The sequence below is a fragment of the Phalangium opilio genome, unplaced genomic scaffold (genome assembly GCF_054372755.1).
Source record: "Phalangium opilio isolate 3A_F unplaced genomic scaffold, DU_Popi_V2 ptg000013l_1, whole genome shotgun sequence".
NCBI classification, from domain to species: domain Eukaryota; kingdom Metazoa; phylum Arthropoda; class Arachnida; order Opiliones; family Phalangiidae; genus Phalangium; species Phalangium opilio.
The window spans coordinates 10,794,937-10,816,392 of NW_028324148.1; the positions used below are offsets into that span (position 1 = coordinate 10,794,937).

Consider the following 21,456-nt stretch of genomic DNA (forward strand, 5'->3'; position numbering starts at 1 on the left):
AGGTTCGTCTTATCCGATCGCGACATAAATATACACAATATAATTACTTTATTCAAACAGCTGTAACCGTTGGTATTAAGATAAAAGATAAGACTACATTTTGTGACTTTAAACCTACTAAATAGTCAAATTAAGTCCAAACTAGCAGAGAAACCCAGGTAAGGCTTAATTAACAATTTGTGCCCACTGGAATGATTGGGGTCGGGTTTTCAAAAGATAAAAGCAAGGTTTTAAAAGATGCGGAAACACAATGTTATATATGTGTTTTAGGGCCAAAATATTCCGTATTTCTTTTGAATTAATTGACTGCTACAAGAGGTTGGAAACGAAATCACTGTCTCTTACTTTTTGGGCTTTAAAAGATCGTGAGTGATTACTTTTCCCAACCTATTGTAGCTATCATTTAATTCAAGAAGAAATTTAGAAAAAAATAACTGAAACACATTTTAGGTTTTTAATAATGTACATACGTTACTCGCTGGGCTTTTCATTATCAATTTTAGTCTAAAAAAAAGATTAAAAAGCCGTTGAAATCCATTTTTTAACTCTAATACCCGTTAAGCCTAGGCTAATTATAAGCAGACGATACGTAATTTTAAAGAGAGGCTCCAGACGCGATTTCCCAGATCTCCTTTCGAGACTTTGCAGCCACGCTATTGGTTGGAAAATAAAGCTCAAATTTCCTACGAGAGGTGGCACTGGCGTAATGATTTTGGTTAATAACCGTGACGTTCGCGGATCCCATTGCCCTCTACATTATGGAAGCTAGCGTCCGAGACTCCTTTGTCATCTGCTCCTGATATCGGCCTTTGTAGAATGAACAAACAGTGTTTTAAATCCATTTTATTTTAATTAATGTTATTATTATATTATATATACAACCCTTTCATTTCCCAGAACCCTTGCGACATTCCTGGAAAAAATATATATATAATCAACAATTAAAAAATAAATTATTAAGAACTACGGAAATTATGTTCAGTTGCCATAAATTAAGATTAAACTCTAAATATAAATAAATTAATTTAGTAGAAGTTTTACATATATTTTCGTGTTAACATTGTAAATCATTGATCAAAGGTAATTTCTACAGTTACCGAAAGGCCTCATCGTTTTTAGAAAAAGATTGTTTTTTGTTTCTGGGCCGGATTAATACTAAATCTACTCGACACTATGGTAAGCTTACTAGAGAATAATTTATTTTCGATATTATTTTAAAATTCACTAACATTACAGAGATTTAAGCTACGAAACATTAAAAATACGTGTATTACTTGAAAAGATTTTCTGAATAGTCCAATCATTTGAGGATCTATCAGGTCAATGTAGGTAGAATATCCAAGCACACAAGATACTGCCCGCATGTACAACTATTTAGTAAAAAGTAATTATTATCTTCGTTTATTGTACAGTATAAAACATTCATCGTTACTCGTTTATCTGTGTAGCCTCCGTCACCTCCTTGCCTAACATAAACACAGATCCTCTGAAATTTCGTTCCGTCACTGGCCATACCACTGGTACATGATTGGGCCATTTTCTTGAATGTCTGTTACATATAAATTGAGCTCAAAATATTAGTGAATTTCTGTGGATACGAATATTGGAGAGTTTGAGCGACAATTAGGGCTAGGAAGAAGAAGGTTGGATTCTGTAGCGGTAAAACGAAAGGCCGTTTCCACGCATGACCTAAAAGTTTACCCATAGTACTTCGGTTTTAGGTTGGGCATAAGCTTGAGGTGGCACAAGAGCTTCTATTTACATTTGCTTTCGATATAAATATAGTTCTACCGAGAGATGGCTGCACTTACTGATTACAAACCAAGAAAATTATGCTGGGATTTTTAAACCGCAACGGATGGCCTCCAAACTACGCTACTTCAGAATCAAACCTCTATACTCTGAGTATACGGTGGCATCATTGTATCACAGAAACTTCCATCTTCCAAAGCGGAAATTGTATAGTTTCTCAAAAAGCACTCGAATTCTCCATTACAAGTTAAACTATAGACACAGAGGAATAGAATTGTATTATATAAACCTCGAACTTTTCGAAGTATGCATAGTGAGGCGACCATTCTTCTTCATCGTCTTCAACTTTATCGTCTTTATGTTCTTCGTATCCTTTTTTGTTTTCGGCCTTAATTCTCACGCTCAGGTTATGGTTGTTTTGCAAAATCAGTTTCTCGAGTTGTTTGACGCATGGACCATCCTGGTTCTCTCCGTCCTGGGTCGCGTCTTAAACGAAATATTCACCGCATTTAATGAAGTGTATGTAAAGCAGTCTAAGGACCGTTTGATAATTTTTTTAAAAAAAGTCAATTTTAACGTCCCAACCCGCATTTCATTATTTCCGGGAAATTAGTGTTAATACATTTGTGTTATTCAGCCTTATCAGCAGGTGATACAATTGGACCAATCACTGCACCTTTGCTATTACTTTGGTTAATGGTTCTAACCAACGCAGCGCGGGTCTCGGACTCTAGGGAGTGGGGACTGTTTATACTCAGGAGTGGGGCGGCTCAAAATCGGATGTGAGGAACCGCTTTACAACCACGAAGTAATTCCTCTTTGACGCCTTTTACATCAGTAGCTGACGTCAATGATTGGGGGGGGGGGGTTGACTTTAAAGAAAAAATTCAACGCTCTGCCGACCACTTTACAGTCTCTTTAACTGAGAAAATATTCGCTTACTACAAACTTCTTTCATAAATTTATATGCGTCTTGATTGTTTTGCTCTCCACCAGCGAATGCTATCGAGATAGTCGTGCTGAAAACTAACCCGAGAACAAAATATCTTAAGGCCATTTTAGGCGTCAAAAACGATAACATATTTTCTGTTGAAGCTAAGGATTTCGAAGACTGGAGTGTTCTCGTTAAAACTCGTACAAAGTGTGAATTCAAAACGTGGCAGAGTATGAATATATACGCAATTGCACTGTCGTCTAGTGTAATATTGCTGGTCGATTATCGTTTGAATTTGAAAGTAATATTTTCATCATAGAATTTGTATCTCTAATGGGACGGGAATGATCGCCATAAACAGGGTGCAATATCATGTAATTCATCTCTTTCGTGATCACAAAGAGAAAGTGTGGTTACTTTTTATTGATGGAACGTTTAATCGTAGAGTGCTTCTACAGTAATGTAATTAAGTGTTAACTAATAAATAATAATTTATATCTGGTGGAGAAAACTCTAGAATATTCTAGTCGCTTTTGAATGAAATGTCCCTTCTTTTATCGTATGATTTTATGTGCGAACAAGATGGGGAAAACCAAAATATTACCTCTCCGAGTCAAGACGACTACTTACAAACTTATTTACCCAGATATGGAAATGTTTCTTAAGTTAAAATTTATGAAATATTAAAGCAGTATACAAAGCATAGCAAATATACTGTAAATCAGACGACATTTTACATCCAATAATGATATACTTGTACACATTAAAATCATCCGATGGGGGAAAAACGGGAAATGAAGAGATAAAACTTTGGAGGGATATTACCTTTACGTGCTTGTAAAGGCCCAATTTTCTACTCCTCAACTGTATGCCCTCTATGTTCAAAGCCATATTCACAACAGCGTTGCCATATAAACACTATCCTCTCGTTTCACCTCAACGATTTTCTTAGTTTGTCAACATGACTGTTAACGTTACATAACACCAAAGCTTATTTGTGGCTACACACACTGAAAGTAAATGCGTGCCATAAAAAGCATGAAAACACGAAGCTATTATCCGATTACGATCAGACCTTTCACTGGTCTGGGCTGCGTTCAGCAGAGCTCACCAAAAAAGACAGCGGATTTTGGAAATGTTTACCGGTGAGCTCTGTCGTCATAGCTTTTCTCCGGTCATGGGCGTTTTATAAATGACGCAAGGTACCAAGGCTTAACAAAAATTGTATGATAACATATTTATAGAGATAGATAACAACTTTTATAATTAAAATTAGAAACTATCATATCTCTTAAAATTCTCGCGTGATCAACCGGTTTCACGCCAATTAAATAGATATAGTCCCATAGAGCTATTTGTATTAATTCCTCCATGGTTTTTTCGCCAAGCTGAGAACTATGCGTTTTACGTCACGTTATCCAAAGAGCCGACTATTTTCTTTGAATACCGCGCTAGCTCAGCGCTAAGCACCGTGACGTCAAAATTCAAAAACAAAATCCCGTTATGTAGGACACTGCTAACAGCGCTGGGCTCTGCTGAACGCGGCCCAGATTTCCACCATGATTATATAATCTAAGCCTAATTATATAAAAGTGTATTTAACTTTCGGCCCACTCTGAACCGCATTACAGAAACGAAAACCAAAACCAAACCCAAGCGTTTACTTTTTGGTTCACTAGGCCTATTGACAAATCAAAGTTCATATGAACGAAATTGTAGCGTTCTTCTTGTTATCAATAACGAAAGGATTATGCTATAAACAGATGTAGTATAGCTTAAGTAATATATAAACATCCATTTCAAATAATAATATAAAAAATATTCTTGGGATATCAAAATGAAATAGAGCTTTAAAGCTACAAAAGTACTAAATGCATCATAATTACGAAAAATATTTCCACATATTCACTTTATATTAAGGATAAAGGGAAAATTATGGTTCTGTAGGATTCCTTTACACATCAAAACAAAACGAACTTCTAACGCAGCGCACTACTGTAACAACGGACGGACACACACAGACAAAAACATAGACTGTTTTTTAACTCTTTCCGTATTAATTTTGAATTGAGAAACAAGATTATCTTAAATATTAAAATGAATATAATTAATATTTAATATTTTCTTCGTTAGTTATTCGCCTTATTGAACGTTACATCGTTTTAAAAAAGAACAATTAAACATTCTTGAGAGACTTGACTAATATTGGCGTTTGAAATGAAGCATACGCCGGTTGCTTCGCCTTACACAAATAGGTAGTATATAAGGGTGTCGAACTACAGTTAAAAGCAAGAACAACCGCAATTGCGAAAACCTATCGTGGACAACCCACCCTAGGGAGGCTAGACGTTTCTCGTAACCCTAGCTGATCGCCGCGAATGTCTTAAACCAAACGATGACGACGGAGTAGAAGCCAGGTGTGCAGACTGGTGTCCATGTGGGATGGACAAAAACAAAGACCAGAAGATGGTGGTGTAGAAGCCAGGTGTACAGACTGGTGTCCATGTGGGATGGACGAAGACCAAAAGATGTTGGTGATTAGAAGCCTGTAAGTACAGACTGGTGTCCGTGTGGGATGGACAAAGACCAGAAGATGGTGGTGTGAGAACTCAAGTAGAGGAGCTATTTCCGTTACTGTGAAAGCAGTTCGGAAATGGCGAACACGTTTGCTCCGATTTGGAAACTGCGAACGCGGTCACGTGGGTGTAACAACAGACACACAGACATACAGACACACACACACGATCGTTACAGAACCTCTCCGTGACGTACGTCACTCGGAGAGGTAAAAACAATAGCCTTATACACAATAGGTAATAATTTAAATGGGTTATTGTCCAATAGGCCGACGATGCAATACGGAAGTAATAGCGCTTAGAAACAAAGCAAATTATCATGTAATTCTTTTGAACAAAATATCCAAGGCTTAGTTTGTAATTAAACCTATAGTGCATAGAAAATTTAAATTATAATTAAAAATTTACCAATTAATCCCGTTTGAGAAGTTTAATTCTGTGCCCAGGTTTTGGCCACGACCCCATGTTGGGGGAGAGGTCACTTTATCAAGAAGATCCTATGACGTGTTTTCTTCGTACATGACAAATTTTTGACCTGGTGGTGTGTAATTAATTTTAGTTTCATCAAAGATAATATTGTTTTCATTATTACCGATGCAGTTTCAAGGTTCAGTCAAGAATGGGATACGTTCGTAAGGGTATCTACTCTACTGGAACTATTTTTGATGATAAATCTATCAGCGATGAATTTATTAGGGTTTTGATACTACGGCTGTGAAACAGTTGGTTGCTTCGGGAAGCAATCTCTTGTCTAAATTATAATTTTCAAAAATGGAAAATTGTTGTATGGTTCTCATAAGTATAGGCTAGGAATCAGTCCTCTTCAGAGAGACATCGAGGTAATTGCCTGGTTTTTAAGAAACTTATTTCATTATCAATAATTAAGTACATATGCTTAAATTAACAGTTGAACATTTTTCGTATGGTTGAAAGGATTTCTAGTTTTCAACCAATGAACGATAAAGAAGGAAGCATTCCTTCATTATTCATAAATATTAAACTGAATTTTCTACTTCGAAATATTTTAGTACATTACCTTGATGGCGTATTCGAGGTATTTGAACTCCTTGAACTTTTTTTCGTAGACGCACATTGGTTTATCTCGACCCAATACGCGAATGACTTCGTTAAAAGCGCGCTTTTGATGTAGACCCAATAAATAAATGCACCAACTTAAGCCAACTTCCGCTGTATCGTGGTCTTTTTAAAAGTATTAATACTTTTCATGGAAAGTTCAAGGAGACATTTTAAACTAGTTCCTTCAAACATAAAAGTATCGTCTTCTTCTTGGATGTCACTTTCGGTAAAACTCGGGTCTTTGAAATGTTCATCCACAAGAAGATTCTAGAATGCTAAACTTTTTTAAACTTATAAACATTCGGAAATTTAAACTTTGGTGACATTGTCCTCCTGAGTTTTTAATAATCTGTCGTTTATAAGAGTTTTTATGATCTCTTAATGTTTGGAGTCATGGGAGGTTTTGGGTAACTTTTACTGGAAGCGTGACAGGGTTGGCACGCTGGTATCCAGTCCGGTTTTATCCACCTGGATTAAACCGGTTTAAACCACGTTGGAAAATCCACTGGATTTTTCAAAACATATGATAATAGAGTACAGCGCAGGCACCATAAAGTGAGATGGAAGGAAAAGTTTGACCCACATGTATTTACCTCTTTATTTCATCGAAATGGTCCATTCCCATATATTGTGGGTTAGTTTGACGCGCCCTCCTCCCACTGCCCCACCCAAAACTCCTGAGACTGAGTTGAATTTTTCGCAACGCTAAATTGTTGGGTCGGACCGCGCATTTAGAAAAATCTTTATCAGACCCTGCCCTATTGAAGATCACAAAAAAAGCCTACCCGCGCCCGACCCTGCCCTATTGAAGATAATAAAATGTCTACACGGGCCCAACCCTGCCCTATTGAAGATAATAAAATGTCTACCCGGGCCCGACCCAGCCCTATTGAAGATAATAAAATGTCTACCCGAGCCTGACCCTGCCCTATTGAAGATAATAAAATGTCTACCCGGGCCTGACCCTGACCTATTGAAGATAATAAAAATGTCTACCCAGGTAGATGGTATGATAACCTTACCCGACCCGACCAGCAAACATTTTAAGTAATTTTCTAACCCAAGCAGACCTAGGATTTTTTCGACCCGATATAGGTCGGGTTGGATTGAAACATCCCGATTAAATCAGGAGCCCTATTCATCTCTAAAGGAAATGTCTATAGTTTTATCAACTTTTATGTTCAACAAAAATGATTCTCAATCAGACGACCTAGTAGAAGACAATTATCGCACTAAATGTAAAAAGAAGTGCTAAAATTAAGCACTAGAGAGTAGTTTAAAAAAAGGCGGATAAAACCAATAAAATCCGGTTTGAACCAGCAAAAAACCATACCAGTGGCTTTTTCAAGAAAAATCCGTATTTTTGCCAACCCCGAAGCGTGATACCTTTTTCGTGAAGTAGTGGACTGTTTTATGAAGTGTTGTAAAGTTTACCGGTTTGAAGCAGGTTGAATAAGAACTTGTTCCAAAGGTGCAATTTTACTCGTCTTTTAGTTCCTGTTTAACTCATTCAATCGTGGACAAAGACAAAAGTGTGACGCAATGAGATTACAGCTAAAGTCGCGCAAGTGTTTGCACATGAAAGTGTGTTAACGTATACTGATGCAGGCGTTGTATGTATTCAGAGTTTTTTCACTACCATTATAGTTTCTAGAAACCGTAATTAAACAAAGTGTTTCAAGTCCAACCAACCGCAACCCATAGAGTTTCCTCAGTTACTTTAATTAATATATACCGAATATAACATCAACTACGCACATGGTGACAAAATTAAGAATATCCACATATTCCTTAACGACCTGTTCCCATAGATGAGCAAGTAAGGCGAGGTTAAGGTGATTTATGGTAGAGATTGTAACCAACATCGTTTTAATTAAGGTAATTTCATCTCCTCCTCTACATTAGACTAATCCTAAAGCTTTGTCCACATTGAACTCGCGCTCGCGTGTTCGCGCCATCGTCTATTCGCATCTTCGCAACAGATCACGAAAAACATTTGCACTTCTGTTCAGATACACGCAAAAATTTTGCTTTTCCCATTCTGAGAGCCAATAAAGTTTGAGCAATCATTGCGCCATCTGCGCTTCTCCATCGACGTTGTCCAAAGAGAAAAACGAAACTAATCGCCCCAGCCTTCCTCTCGTCTGTCATTGGTGCTTTTCTCGCGAAGGAGCGAAATTCTTGGCTTACTCGCAAGAAATTTGTATCATCGCGAGGTGAGGATGCAAAGTAGCGAAAACCCAATGTGGACAGTAGCGCGATATTGCAAACAAGCAAAGCGAAGAGGCGATCTCGCAAAATATGTCAGTCTGGACAGGCCTTTACAAAATAATTAACGCGTAAAAATACACGTGTTGGAAATGCTACACCGTAAAACGTTCTGAGATATGAAGTTTTATACAGTTTAATAACTTACTTTTAAAAACCTTAATATAATTCAAAGATCTATTCGAATAAACACACATTGAATTAAATGCATTTTATTTTATTTTATATTATTATTACTTTTACCAGGGATAGATAGACTTTTTTTAAAACGGAATAAACAATGTTTGGCCTTTACTTCAGTCCGACTCGTAGCCCAGTATAGAGCCCCTTCCTTCAACACGTAACCAAAAAATTAAATTATTTTATTGGCTCACAAAAACTACGTATTGGTGACGTTGCTGACGGGGAGGGCCAAAAATACGTAATTCCTGTTTACCTCTGTCGCCATGACTACGACCCCTCTTGCGTTGTACCATAGCCCACTCGATCACGCGCGTCACGACGCAAGCTGCTCGCGCTATAGCTATAGAGCGCGGATCGAGTGGGCTATGGTTGTACAGATAAGCGTCTTCACAGGGGTTCAAAATGGAGCCGTCTAAATGCGAGGGTCCTGTAATTATTCTCCGGTAATTATTCGGGAATTGTTTTTATTAGCAATTAATAAGGTAGTTAGTGAATTTGGAGCCAGTGTTTTGGATTTGGAGTACATCTGTAAAGGTGAAAAGTGTTAGCTAATTCTTTCTTAAGCCAATCATTTCTACTATCCTCATGATTTTGTAAACGAATTTGATGAAGTTAACCAAGGCTTAGTGAATGGTCAGGAGTTTTGTGAGCTTAGTGTTTGGTTAAAACCTGTTCGTGCTGTAATATCTATGAAGACTTTTACTCAATTCTAACTTACTTTTAATTTTCTTGGGTCTTCCCCGTTTTTTTTTTCAGTTGCAAGTCTTGTGTAACTTCCATTTTTAAACAATGTTATTTCAAAAATTACAATCCGAGCCCATTCCAACTTAGCAGACGAAGGGGCAGACGACGTTTATTTGACCCAACGCCATAACAAAAATAAGACCCGCCTCTTCTTTCATTCCCCTCCGTCACGGGTAAGGGGGTCGTGGACTAGGACGCGCACCCGAATAACCCTGTTACCCATTCCGTCTTAAAAAAGTCTATCTATCCCTGCTTTTACAATATAAAGTAAGGATATTACAATATTCCTTTTAATCCTAAGAACGCTTTCTGCATTCCTGGAAAAAAGAAATTCAAGAATTAGAAATAAATTAGAAAGAACTATAGAATTGCAATAAATTTAGTTTTAACTCTAAATATAAGTGAATTCATCATACTTTTTACGTGTTAACATTGAAAATTATTGATCAAAAGTCATTCCTGCAGTAACGAAAATTCTAGATCGTATTTAGAACATGATTTTTTTATTATTGCTGGGCCGGACTATATGACTAAATCTGTTTTCTCGAAACTATACTATGCTTTATTTAAAATAATCCATTTTCGATATTATTTTAAAATTCACTTATATTACCGCGATTTAAAGCTATGAATTGATGAGAGTATACTTGGAAAGCTTTTCGGAATGATGCGATAACGCCAGAGTCTAACATGTCAACGTACTTAAAATATCCAAGGGCACAAGATACTTGCCCCATGTAAAACTATTTAGTAAAAAATAATAATTTCCTTAGACATTGTAAAAAAAAATAATAACAAGTTGGGAAACAAAAATACACCTCTCCGAGTCGAGAGGCAATTACGAGGTTTTTCTTAAGTAATTAAATTAATATAATTGCTATTAACTATTTTAATCGAAATTAATTTACCTTAATTCTAGTTATATCGTTTTAAGAAACTTAATTCCTAAAACCATTTTAAACATAGCTATTGTTAACGTTTGAATTCCAGCGTATGCATCTTTAACAATTTTTGGAAATTTCGGGTATATAAGGCGATTGATTCATTATTAATGGTAGGAAAACCCGCTATTGCGTGAATCTTCGGTGGATCCCTGCCAATGTCACTCGGAGAGATAAAAATATCATCGTTACTTACCTCATCTGTGTAGCGTCCTTGCCTAACATATTCACAGATCCTCTGAAATTTCGTTCCACCAGAAGACGCATACTTGGTGCATGTGTTGGCTATCTGCTCGAATGACTGTTACGTATAAATTGAGCTCAAAATTATCAGTGAGTGAATTTGAGTAAATACGAATGTTGGAGTGTTCTAGAGAGTCAACTAGGTTTCGTAGGTAGAGAATTTGATTCTGTAGAGGTAACGCGAGAGGCTCTTTCCGTTTAATACCGCTATTCCCCAAAACAGCTGCTGCTGTTGCTATAACAACAGCCACTACTTCTAAACAATAGCTATTGGAATCTGCTCTTTGGATACTGCTGATATTAGATGCACTTCCTTAACTTTACCCATAATACCCCGGTTTTAGGTTGGGCATAAGCTTTAGGTGCCACCTGGATATAGCGACAAGAATTTCATTTCACACTTGCCTTTATTTCACCGAGAGGTGGCAGCGCTCACCAATGCCCAACCAGTAAAAGCATGCTGGGATTTTTAAACAGCTACGGACGGGCCCCCAAACTATGCCACTTCAGAATCAAACCTGGCTACCCCGAGATTGGGAGACAGCATTGCAAAACGAAATCCTATATTTTCTTAAAAATCTCTCGAATAATTCATTACAAGTTAAACTATAGAGAAACAGAAATAAGAATGTAATTTTTATACCTCGTATTTTATGAACTGTGTAGTTTGAGGAAAATAATAATCGTTATCACGAGGTTGGTTTGCTTTCTCGTTTGCGGCTTCCACTTTCGCGTTCACCTTATGTGATTGTTTTCCAAAATCAGTTTCTCGAGTTGTTTGACGCATGGACCGTTCTGGTTCTTTCCGTTCTGAGTCGCGTCTATATGAAAATAGAGGATGAAATCGCCGTGTTTTATATTAAAAAATTTTCGCTTACCACAAACTTCTCTCATAAATTTATAGGCGTCTTGAAGGGTTCGCGCTTTACTCGCGAATGCAATCGAAATGGGTCGCTGAAAATAAACCCGAGAACAAAATATCTTAAGGCAATTTTCGGCTTCAAAAAGCAGTATATCTTTTCTGATGAAGTTATGGATTTCGAAGAGCAGAAATTTCTTCTTAAAACTAGTACAAAGTGTGAATTCCAAACGTGGCAGAAAATGAATATATACGCAATTGCTCTGTCGTTTAGTGTAATATCGCTGGTCGATTATCGTTTAAATTTTAAAGTAATATGGCACGGAATATTTTTATCATTGAATTTGTATCTTTAATGAGACGGGAATGAACACCATGCATAGCGCGCAGTAAGATGTAAATGATCTCTTTCGTAATCACAAGGAGAATGAGTGGAAACTCTTTATTGATGGAACTTCTAATCGTAGAGTACTTTTACAATACTGTAATGTAATTAAGCGTTAACTAGGTGTTCAGGACATTTATTTCTGGTGGAGAAAACTGTAGAATATTCTAGTCGCTTTTGAATGAAATGTTCCTTCTTTCATCGTATGATATTCCTCGGGAAAGACAATAGATGCATACACAATAGGTAATAATGTAAATGGGTTATTTTCTATTAGGTAATGGCACTTAGAAACAAAGAAAAATATCATATAAGTGTTTTTAACAAAATATCCTAGGCTTAATTTGTAATTAAGTCTATAAACTAAGCAGAGCATATCTTCTCGCACCTGAACCGTCTTAATTAATTAAGCTCTAAATCCAATTGGTGCAAAACGTACTCGATCTCTGCCTCTAAAATAACACTGATAAGTATAGGACTGCCAATATTCCACTCTTGGCCATATCCACTTACCAACTTGTATTTAATCGCGGGCTCAACAAGGACTTAGATCATAGCGAAAATAATAATTAGGGAAAAAAACTGGACATCGCTATACTTATCTAAAGATCAAGATTTGTACACAAAATACACTTCTGATACTATCAAGTCAGCATTGAATAATGCATCCCATTATTAGATCCTTAAAAAAACTTTGCGATGCAGTAAAAACCCAAGTTGGTACTAACATGACCTAATCAAAGCACAAAAAACAGATATACGACCATAGGATAATGAAGAGGACCTACAACATCAAGAATCTAAGTAAATATAAAAATCGGAATCACAATAATAGAAATTAAGACAGAAAAGCATATCCCAATATAATCTACGACAATAAATTTTGGACATACTTGACAGCAAATCCAAGTCAAAAGGACGAATATGATCCCTATCTCGGGCAGAAGTTTAGTAACAAATAAAACGGTTATAGGAACTAATTTCAAACACTTATTCTAAAACAGTCCGCGATCACACAGAATTAACGCTCTATATTGGCAAATGACAAGGCACAACACCAATTCATCGATTTCCGTGTCCCTGAAGATAAAACAAAAAACACCCTTAAAAATTTTAGAACAAAATTATCATCGGGATCAGATGGAATCCGAAATTTCATAACTAAAGGCTACAGGGACCTGTTCTCAGCTCCACTAACTTAACTTTTAAAATTTTCACTCGAACTAGGCACCTCTCCGAACAAATGGAAGAAGGTCCCATATTTAAAAGAAAGGATCAGAGGCAGACCCATCTCGTTATTTAATTTCCCTTTCATGATAATGGATATAGGCCTAATTATGAGCAAGAAAATCAATTCATGGTTCAAAGTAGATTTACCCTATAACCAAGTCGAAGAAAGGATTCGAGGGTGAGTATGAGCGAGCCACAGCCTAGATTTAAATTTGATTTCGGAAACGGTCAGTAAACCCCGTCTGAGTTCCAAATACAAATCCATTACTATGATTTGCCAGAAATCAAAATGAAAAATTGGATCAGTTTTGTCCAAAACGGTTATACATCATAATTTTCAACTAAATATTCACGTTAATATGTTAGTATTATAGAAATGAAATTTTGATTTATGTATCAATTAAAAATTAATTAATTGAACTTTGAACTATCAAAGTTTCTTTAATTGACCAACGAGTTTTATAAGCACTCTAATCTGAACTTCGGATCTAGAATCTGCAAGTAAAATCGGAGTTAATATTTACCTTCAGTTAAAGCAGGTAAAAGTTAAATAAGAAAATGTTTTCTTGTTCATTCGTATGAATTTCGCTATAAAGGGTTCAGCAGAAATACATCGAAAACTAATTAAGAGTTTTGTATAATTCCTGTAACAGCTACGGTACTTAATTCAATGAGGCTATAAATAGAGGGAGTAGAAGGCTTGGATGGATTGTTCTCGCTTTGCAAGTTTTCCTCTAAACTTCGGGTGTGCGCGCGCACCCATCTCTGCCCTCTTATTGGTTGAAATACGGTGAAACGGATATAAGAAGGAAAATATAACCAATGGAAAAAAAGGAAAGCGAGAATTCGCAATATGCCTTGCCAAAAGTTGCTAGCATCAACTCCCCTACTTTATACCCTCTTTGCTTAAATACACAAAAAGCTCCTTATAAGAATGTTTCTAACTGCCAGTCTTGTTGAAACCAAGGACTTTTCAAGGGAGTTTTTCCCTTCGCACAAAAATATTAATCGAGCAAACAAAAACGCATTTACTTGGACATTGAAACTCGCACTGAGAATACTAAAACAACCATAAGCTAATAGCCATAAGTCTGCAGCGCTACCACAAGATAAGTTTAACCGCGCCATCCGTTTGATAGACTATTGAAAATGAAATTTATCTTGTACGAATGTACACTCCTAAGAACTATATTTTGAAGTAGTAGTATTTCAATTTCCAGGTTAAGTTATTTCGCAGGTCACGTGGGTGTAAGCGTGGAACGACGTTACAAATAGATACAACGAAAATGCCAATAACACTACGAAATTATCGCATATCCTGTTTAGTCTATTTGATGGAAGCTTTATATAGGCCCCGATCCCTCACGTTAAATTGTAGATCTATTTAAAATTAAGGGAGACTAGAAAGTGCGTCTGAAATTCTGAATTTTTCTCTAAGCCCCCTAGGACCTAAAGGGATATTTTTTATCCTTGTAATTCCTGCAGAAGCAAACGTATTTCAACTACTAAACCCTTCTATTTTTTTTTTTCGAATGTAGTGTTTTCCTCTCGGGAAAGTCACGGTATTTTACTCAGGCGTCAACGACTTACAGTTATGAATGTATGTACTAAAAAATACTTTGAACGTCACACTCTCTCTTTCGTGTTAAACTTTACGACACGATCGTCAAAGTTAGCTTCGTCAGTGTTGTTCAAAGTAATGGGTTGTGAACCCCCTTTTGTGTTAAAAGCTATTTTCCTTAGTTTATCCGCTGTGGTTGTTGACAGCATTTTAATGATTTACTTTAGGACTTGCCTAACCATAACGTTAAAGATCCCTAGCTCCGTTCCAAACGAAAAGTTTACCTCGAACCACGTACGTAGTTCGAAATTTTATTTTTATGAATATAAACTAGAACGCAGCGTCCGTGTGTAATTATAGAACTATTAAGCCAAACGTTGTTGACGTTCATTTGTTGTACTATTTAAGTACTTAGCTCAAGTACACTTGAACCAGATTAGCTCAATAAATGACTAAATTTATCTTTTACCGCATGCCGTTGCTGCAAAGCATTTAAATGAACTCAAAACTCATTAAATGACAAAGCATTTCCTTCCAATGCAGTTTAGTTTATTTTTGAAACTAACTTGACCAAATTCGCGCAATAGCATTTAAGCACGGGCTTTGTGAGCTTTAGGAATATATGGTGTTTACTTAATTCGCTCGCGCCTACATTTAATAAGTGCTTTCCGTAATTCAAGTAACCTTCTTCCACAATGTTGCAAAGTTTCTATGACCATTGATTTTTTAAAATGCTATAATCTCTCCGTGCACTCACCGCGGATTGTAACGACAAAACGCCCATTGTTTTACCCCTGTAAGGTTTACAAGGTCCGTGAATCAAAAATGTCCAGCGAAATTGCCTTAAACCTGTCACATTTGCTGAAATAACGGACATCTTTATTCCAAAAACACTGTTTGAATGACGGAATGGAACTCAACATAAGCTCTAAGTACTATTGTTAAATTTTGTAAGAAAAAGTTGACAGAAAACTAAAAAACGAAAAATTTGTGGTGAGTCGCATACTTTTAATCTTTACAACCGAAATCTTTTGTTTTTGTAAGTTTAGAGTTTAGCAAGTTTTAGATTAGTTAAAAATATTACATCTGAATCTTTACTTTCCTTAAAAAAATAGGTTAGTCTTCTAAGATTTGTAAAGATTAAACATGGCTACAAACATTCAATATTGATTGGCGACTCATTTGTTCCAACTCTATTCTTAATTATCAGAAAGGTATGCGTTTTAAAAGGCAATATATACGAGAATATAAATTTTAATAAATACCTGTATTTATCTTGCACGTAATATTATGACTGGTTCTATTTTATATATAGTTATCAAACGAATTTAGACCATATTACAACCTATATCTGAAGATGTCCACAGAACCGAGATTTGCTCATACAACGGTAACTTTTTATATTTATGATACTGTTATTTTGTTTTGTATATTTCCCCGACAATCCAATTGGGAGTCTAAACGTGATTAAGTATTCGTTAAGAAAAGAGACTTTGAACAACAACTGAAAGTAAGATTAAAGGCAAGTGTGTAACCACATTAGTGTTACCAGAAGTAAGATGAGACTAGAAGTACTGAGCTAACCAAATTCTTCACTTGGCGAAAGTAAAATATTCTTGATAACACACCAAAGGTTGGCCCTCTGGTAGTGGTTTCTGAATTTTCCCTCAAAAACGTGAGACAATCGTGGCGGTAGACGGCCGAACTAGATTCAAGCACCCGCGTCCGTGTTCCGCGGCTTTAGGTTGAGGGGAAGGGGGTAGGAAATGTTTTTGGAACTCGACCAATTTTTTTCCTCTCTAGTGTAGGCGCGATGGAAGCGGCATAAAATCCTCAAATTTGTTCACTATAGTGCCAGGATCTACTACCAATGCTAGAGCTCTTTACTTCTAGTCTCATCTTACTTCTGGTGTTACAGCACAGTGAGTTACAGTTTTAGTGTTCTATTCACTCGGTAATAACATATTCTGGAGAAAAACAATTGTAGAAAAGTCTGTTCAAAGTTCTCTTAAATAAGTATATGTCAATAGTTTAAAATCAAGGGTGCACTGTTAAATTACCTTCATTTATTTTTTTTGCACAGGTTCCATTTTGGTTTTCAATTAATAATAATCACGTGGGTGATTGTTTTGAAAAGTTTTATTCATCCATCACCATACTGTTAAATCTAACGTGAGTACAAATGATTTTCGTTTTTTGGTTTAAGAAAATTCTACCCCATATTAATTTGTGACTTCTGAATATTTTACTAAAATATGAATTCATTGCTAAATTAATTCTTAATCAAATTATAGGCTCTCTGACAAGAATCGGTTTGGGACAGATAATTTTATGGATTTCGGGGCTGTAATTGATGGGCCTGATAATGCAACGGGACTTGTAGGATTGCTATGCAGAAATGTAAATATAACATGAAAATAAGGACTAAGTTACCTCCCCACTTGTTAAAGGGAGCGTGAAGAGGAAAATCAAGTGATTTTTTTTACCGTTTCTTCTACTAATTATAAGACTATTCTTCATAGTGAAACATTCAGGAAATATCTTCGAGTGATTTTAAAATTCGAATAAGGTTCAGATTTTAAGAATCATTTAAAATAAGGACATCCGACCAATCGCATAACGCCCTGCCTTCCTGTTAACAAAATTTCCGTTGCACGCTCTACATCTCGCGCCACGATTTTCACATCGCGAGCAATGTTTATCAGATCTTGTGCTAAAATTAATTCGTCATGGAGCGCGCCACGAGAATTTTGTTAACAAGAAGGCATGGCGTTACGCGATTGGTCGAAGGTCTTTATTTCAAAATATCCATAAAATATGAACCTAAATTTCATTTTAAAATCATTCTGGATGTTTCGCTATTCAGAATGGGCTTATAATTAGTAGAAGAATCGGTAAAAAATCACTCCATATTCCACTTAAGGAGTTATCCTCCGCGGTATTACCCGTTATTTCTGAGGTTAATGATAATAGTATAGGGCGCTGTCGGTTAGTTGGCGAATATAAGTTCATGAGATATGTTCCTTAAGTTTGTCACTGGGAGAATCAAATGTTGGATATGTGGTAATTTGAAGAAGGGGAAGGGACACTTTAATCCATATTTTACGCGAGCGCGTCGTTAAAAAGTAAGCATGAAAAGTTGACAGACACTTTAAATGCGATTTCAAAGTTTATTATTGATAGAGGGTTAGTAGGCAAACTTTTATTTCCATATAAATATTGTTAAAATATAGTTTATTCATATTCGACCAAAAAATAAATAAAAGCATTCATTTCTATTTATTTTTGGCTTCAACCGTATTTTCTTTCATTTGTAAACATTGTGTTTATTAGTTTCGACTTTATAGTGCATTTAGTAAAACTAAACCATATTTCAAATTATACTAGCTTAGGTTTTAACTCTTTTTAGGTGACGGATATTTCTTTATATCCAATTCCTCCAACATACAAGGCCTTTGAATACATTGATTACTCTCAATCAATATATCGAGCCGTTTGGAAAATCATGTCAATTAAACCTATGAAGTCTACCCATCATAGCTTCGCTGTTCTACAGACATTTTCGTGGAAGGTCTGTTTTAGTAATGCAAAGTGGATGGGAAAAATATTTTTTATATCCTTGCATTTAATAAACACAACTTATGTTTATTGATATTTACTATGCGTTGTTAAAAAAAACCTGTTCAAAAAATATTTGTAGTGACTAATTACTTAATTTTTTACAAATTTTACTTTCAGATATGGTTGTGTGTATTTTTATCAATTCATTTGATTTACTTCCTGTCGTACCTTCAGGCTTGGAAAATGAAGTTCAAATTTCGTTACGTAAAAGAATACGTTGACATTTTGGCAATTCTCTTACTGCAAGGTATGTTGTGTTTTGGTATAAATAAGGTACAATCTAGCCCGTGATGAAACAGTGAATGAAATGAAATTGAAAGATGTAAATAAGTTTACTTAATGGTTAGAATGGTTCGATCTTCGAATAAAAATACTTAAGATAATGAATATTGTAAGCACCAACCAAAGAATGATCGAATTTACTTAGAATTGTGTCGATTTTTACGTGGGGAAATATCCAGTTTCAAAGAGGAAACATTTTTACCCTTTGTGTGTACGAGGTGGCGCTTTTATGCCCGTAGCGACCGGGGTCGGCCAAATGGTAGTATTAGTCCTCCACGGATTTTAAAACGTTTATAGTCGTTTCCTAAAGTAAACGAGGTGGGGAACACGATGCCGTCAAAAATTTTCACCACAAATGATTTTTTTTTATTAAAAAAAAAAGGTAGCACATATTACTTATTGTTGTTTTTATATTTGATATTTGGGGCACATACACTTGTTTAGATTATGTTTGGGATATTTTTGGTTCAGGTTAGGTTAGGTTAGATTAGGTTCAGTTTCTATTAGATTTGTCCTTTTCCAAAATATTGCAATTTTCATATAGTATATTGGCATATTTTGAAAGAAAAGAAAACTTCAAAGTCATTTGCGGTGGAAATTTTTAACGGCATCGTGTTCCTCACCTCATTTACTATCAGAAATGAGTACAAACTTTTAAAAATCCGTGGAGGACTAATACTACTATTTTACCCTGGGGTCTTCCATAAATTATCGTTGATATTTTAGGGGCCAATCATAAAACTTTTATGAAAGAGAAAGGTTTCACCTTTAAATTAACGTAATTTTTAAGGGCTATTCACTTTTTGTTGAATCTATTAGTTAGATTGTATGGACAAAAAATTAATTATGAGATTTTAACATCGTTGTTTTTTATTAAAACAAAACTTCTTGAAGTTGCTAATTCACAGTTTTCATATACCATTTGAGGATTTTTTACCCTTCATAACCTTTAATTTTTTTAACCTTAACTTTTTTATCCTTTACTTCTTTGGAATGATTGTTTAATAAAGGTCTTCGGAAATTTTCTAAAACAATTTTTAACTATCCGCGACCTCGGCTTCACCGCTCTACGTCTATACCTTCCCCTAATATTGTAGCAGTCGGCGGGGTCATGAGGCTGAACTTATGTTTCTTTTACGGTACTAAAAGCGCCACCAAGCGGGGAAACTCGTCGACCTAAATTAGTTATTCTCGCTTCGCTACATGCAAGGGCCTAGTTCATTTCGGAGGCTCCGGTTTAATTTGTATTTGTAATATCAAGCTATATCAATATTTCAAAAACGTTTTAAAACTATAATTTAATCCATACGTCGATCATTCGAAAGCACTTGGCAATTTCAATTGTTTCCAGAGTTTTTCTTTTAAATGGTTGTATTTTACTCGTATTGATAGACATTGCAATACTTTATACAGTATAAAGGTTATAATCTATTATTGTTATTTTGAAATTCTTCGCATTACTATTTTATCGCAGGTTACAATCCAAAGAGAAGACTAGCAACAGATATTGCCTGGATCTGTTGGTTCATACCCTTATATTTTGTGACTATTTTCTTCTCTGGGATTTTTCTTTCGGAGTTGACGCTCCCAGAAACTCTTTACTACTACGATAGCCTTCACGATCTATTACAGAACCCGAGTTTGAAAATTGACGTACCAAGAAGTTCCTCCGTTCATTATCATTTTTCAGTAAGCTGATATTTAATAGTCAACGTTTTTCAAATGAATTAAGTGTAGTCCTTAAAAAGCCACGGGGTAAATTTCTGCCATTCATATCGCTTTTCGACGCTTGCTCTGTATAATGCGTGTTCCGATACTGAGCTTTGTAACCTGTTTTGACCGTCGACATGATCTCTGTAGGTTTGTAAAACGTACTTAAATAAGAGGGGGCTGGGAACGCTAGCACGTTTGAAAGACATGCAACGATAGAGTAAGCGATCTTGGCCATAAGTATTTGCTAATCTTGTGTGTATGTAAGTCAAAGCCCTTACTGACTAACTGAGTGATTATCATTGCCCAGCCCAAACCGCTTTACCAAGAAGGATAAAAATTTTCAGAGACGGCCTTCTTGAAAAAGGGGGCCCAGAAATGTAACCGTATTTCTTTATGGAATAACTTTCGAGCTTTTTAACCGATTTAATTAGTATTTAGTATGCTGGTTCCCTATATCCAATATACGGGCCTTATGGCTTCAATTTTCCGTCATATTTAAAAATGGTGGACCGAAATCTAATAATAATGTCCCAAAGGGCTGACGGGCAACACGCCGGGTGCCTTTGCTACAAGTATATACTCCTATCTTTTAGAACCAAATGAATATTTTCTATTTTATGGCAAATGGGTGGAATCGTACTGTTCGTTTAGCGTATCATTTTCCTCGGGCTGATTTGGTATACATTTTCAGGACTCTAATGATGAAACTGAAAAGGACGTACATGAGCAGATTCATAACACAAACGGACTATTTGATGCTATGGCAATGGATCTTGAATCCATTGTTTCTAACTTAAATAAGGGGAATGAAGTTATAATTATGGAAACAACCACAGCTAGTTTTGCGTTTCCCACATTTCTTGATTGCGAAAGTCAGAAATATGTAATCCATCTCTCGGAAGAGGATGTTCTAGTGGAAAGTTTCACATTCATGTTCAGGAGGGGCTACGTTTCGTCCTTTATTCCAAAATTCAAAAAGTTGTACGTTCAACCTTTTTGATTTATTGTTTGGGCAACCGTAAAAGTCACTTTATCCAGTCAATCCCTATAAAAAGAACCACTGTTCCATGATAGGACATAGTGCACG

The 21,456-nt window shown here is 35.9% G+C and overlaps 4 protein-coding genes and 2 long non-coding RNA genes across 10 annotated transcripts in view; 4 read left to right on the forward strand and 2 right to left on the reverse strand.

Moving 5' to 3' along the window:
• The first annotated feature begins 16 nt into the window (after window positions 1-16).
• LOC149709015 (uncharacterized) lies at window positions 17-2,730 on the forward strand. Of its 2 annotated transcripts, XR_016381272.1 has the most exons (6): window positions 17-158; window positions 1,094-1,176; window positions 1,237-1,384; window positions 1,449-1,721; window positions 1,786-2,271; window positions 2,390-2,730. It is a non-coding gene; the product is annotated as an uncharacterized LOC149709015 (long non-coding RNA). The 2 variants fall into 2 exon arrangements; XR_016381273.1 differs by lacking the exon at window positions 17-158 and having other exon boundaries at window positions 1,046-1,176; window positions 1,237-1,325; window positions 1,413-1,721.
• Window positions 819-2,833, reverse strand: LOC149709016 (uncharacterized). Of its 2 annotated transcripts, XM_089864451.1 has the most exons (5): window positions 2,695-2,833; window positions 2,042-2,238; window positions 1,433-1,549; window positions 1,275-1,370; window positions 819-913 (listed from the first exon to the last, which is right to left on the reverse strand). In XM_089864451.1, exons 1-5 carry the CDS (start codon window positions 2,831-2,833, stop codon window positions 887-889), a joined length of 576 nt encoding a protein of 191 aa, XP_089720577.1. In that variant the 3' UTR covers window positions 819-886. The 2 variants fall into 2 exon arrangements, with proteins under 2 accessions (XP_089720577.1, XP_089720576.1); XM_089864450.1 differs by having other exon boundaries at window positions 828-1,370.
• A 6,144-nt stretch (window positions 2,834-8,977) lies between these two features.
• On the reverse strand, window positions 8,978-11,888 carry LOC149709017 (uncharacterized). Its single transcript, XM_089864476.1, has 5 exons — window positions 11,597-11,888; window positions 11,362-11,539; window positions 10,672-10,776; window positions 10,182-10,277; window positions 8,978-9,851 (listed from the first exon to the last, which is right to left on the reverse strand). Exons 2-5 carry the CDS (start codon window positions 11,503-11,505, stop codon window positions 9,831-9,833), a joined length of 366 nt encoding a protein of 121 aa, XP_089720602.1. The 5' UTR covers window positions 11,506-11,539; window positions 11,597-11,888; the 3' UTR covers window positions 8,978-9,830.
• The window catches only part of LOC149709018 (nose resistant to fluoxetine protein 6-like), a 119,588-nt gene continuing 107,363 nt past the window's right edge, over window positions 9,232-21,456 (forward strand). Inside the window, exon 1 of one of the 3 annotated variants that reach the window (XM_089864471.1) lies at window positions 9,232-9,324. The gene's annotated coding sequence lies outside the window, so the exon portion shown is untranslated. The remainder of the gene's footprint in view (window positions 9,325-21,456) is intronic. The other 2 variants (XM_089864470.1, XM_089864474.1) reach the window with 2 other exon arrangements.
• Window positions 15,864-16,926, forward strand: LOC149709019 (uncharacterized). Its single transcript, XR_016380174.1, has 3 exons — window positions 15,864-15,967; window positions 16,069-16,143; window positions 16,837-16,926. It is a non-coding gene; the product is annotated as an uncharacterized LOC149709019 (long non-coding RNA).
• Window positions 17,045-20,393, forward strand: LOC149709020 (uncharacterized). Its single transcript, XM_089863218.1, has 4 exons — window positions 17,045-17,153; window positions 18,163-18,324; window positions 18,492-18,621; window positions 20,131-20,393. Exons 1-4 carry the CDS (start codon window positions 17,085-17,087, stop codon window positions 20,352-20,354), a joined length of 585 nt encoding a protein of 194 aa, XP_089719344.1. The 5' UTR covers window positions 17,045-17,084; the 3' UTR covers window positions 20,355-20,393.

What these genes read in the sequence shown, in the direction of transcription:
- LOC149709020 (XM_089863218.1), top strand. Translation starts at nt 17,085, where the DNA reads ATGGATTTCGGGGCTGTAATTGATGGGCCTGATAATGCAACGGGACTT. An exon ending in TAGGATTGCTATGCAGAAAT is followed by an intron (nt 17,154 to 18,162) that starts GTAAATATAACA and finishes AACTCTTTTTAG; the next exon opens with GTGACGGATATTTCTTTATA. An exon ending in TACAGACATTTTCGTGGAAG is followed by an intron (nt 18,325 to 18,491) that starts GTCTGTTTTAGT and finishes TTTTACTTTCAG; the next exon opens with ATATGGTTGTGTGTATTTTT.
- LOC149709017 (XM_089864476.1), bottom strand. Translation starts at nt 11,505, where the DNA reads ATGCGTCAAACAACTCGAGAAACTGATTTTGGAAAACAATCACATAAG. An exon ending in CACAGTTCATAAAATACGAG is followed by an intron (nt 10,777 to 11,361) that starts GTATAAAAATTA and finishes TATACGTAACAG; the next exon opens with TCATTCGAGCAGATAGCCAA. An exon ending in CATTCCGAAAAGCTTTCCAA is followed by an intron (nt 9,852 to 10,181) that starts GTATACTCTCAT and finishes TCTTTTTTCCAG; the next exon opens with GAATGCAGAAAGCGTTCTTA.
- LOC149709016 (XM_089864450.1), bottom strand. Translation starts at nt 2,833, where the DNA reads ATGTTATCGTTTTTGACGCCTAAAATGGCCTTAAGATATTTTGTTCTC. An exon ending in ATTTATGAAAGAAGTTTGTA is followed by an intron (nt 2,239 to 2,694) that starts GTAAGCGAATAT and finishes ATTTCGTTTAAG; the next exon opens with ACGCGACCCAGGACGGAGAG. An exon ending in CATACTTCGAAAAGTTCGAG is followed by an intron (nt 1,550 to 2,041) that starts GTTTATATAATA and finishes TATATGTAACAG; the next exon opens with ACATTCAAGAAAATGGCCCA.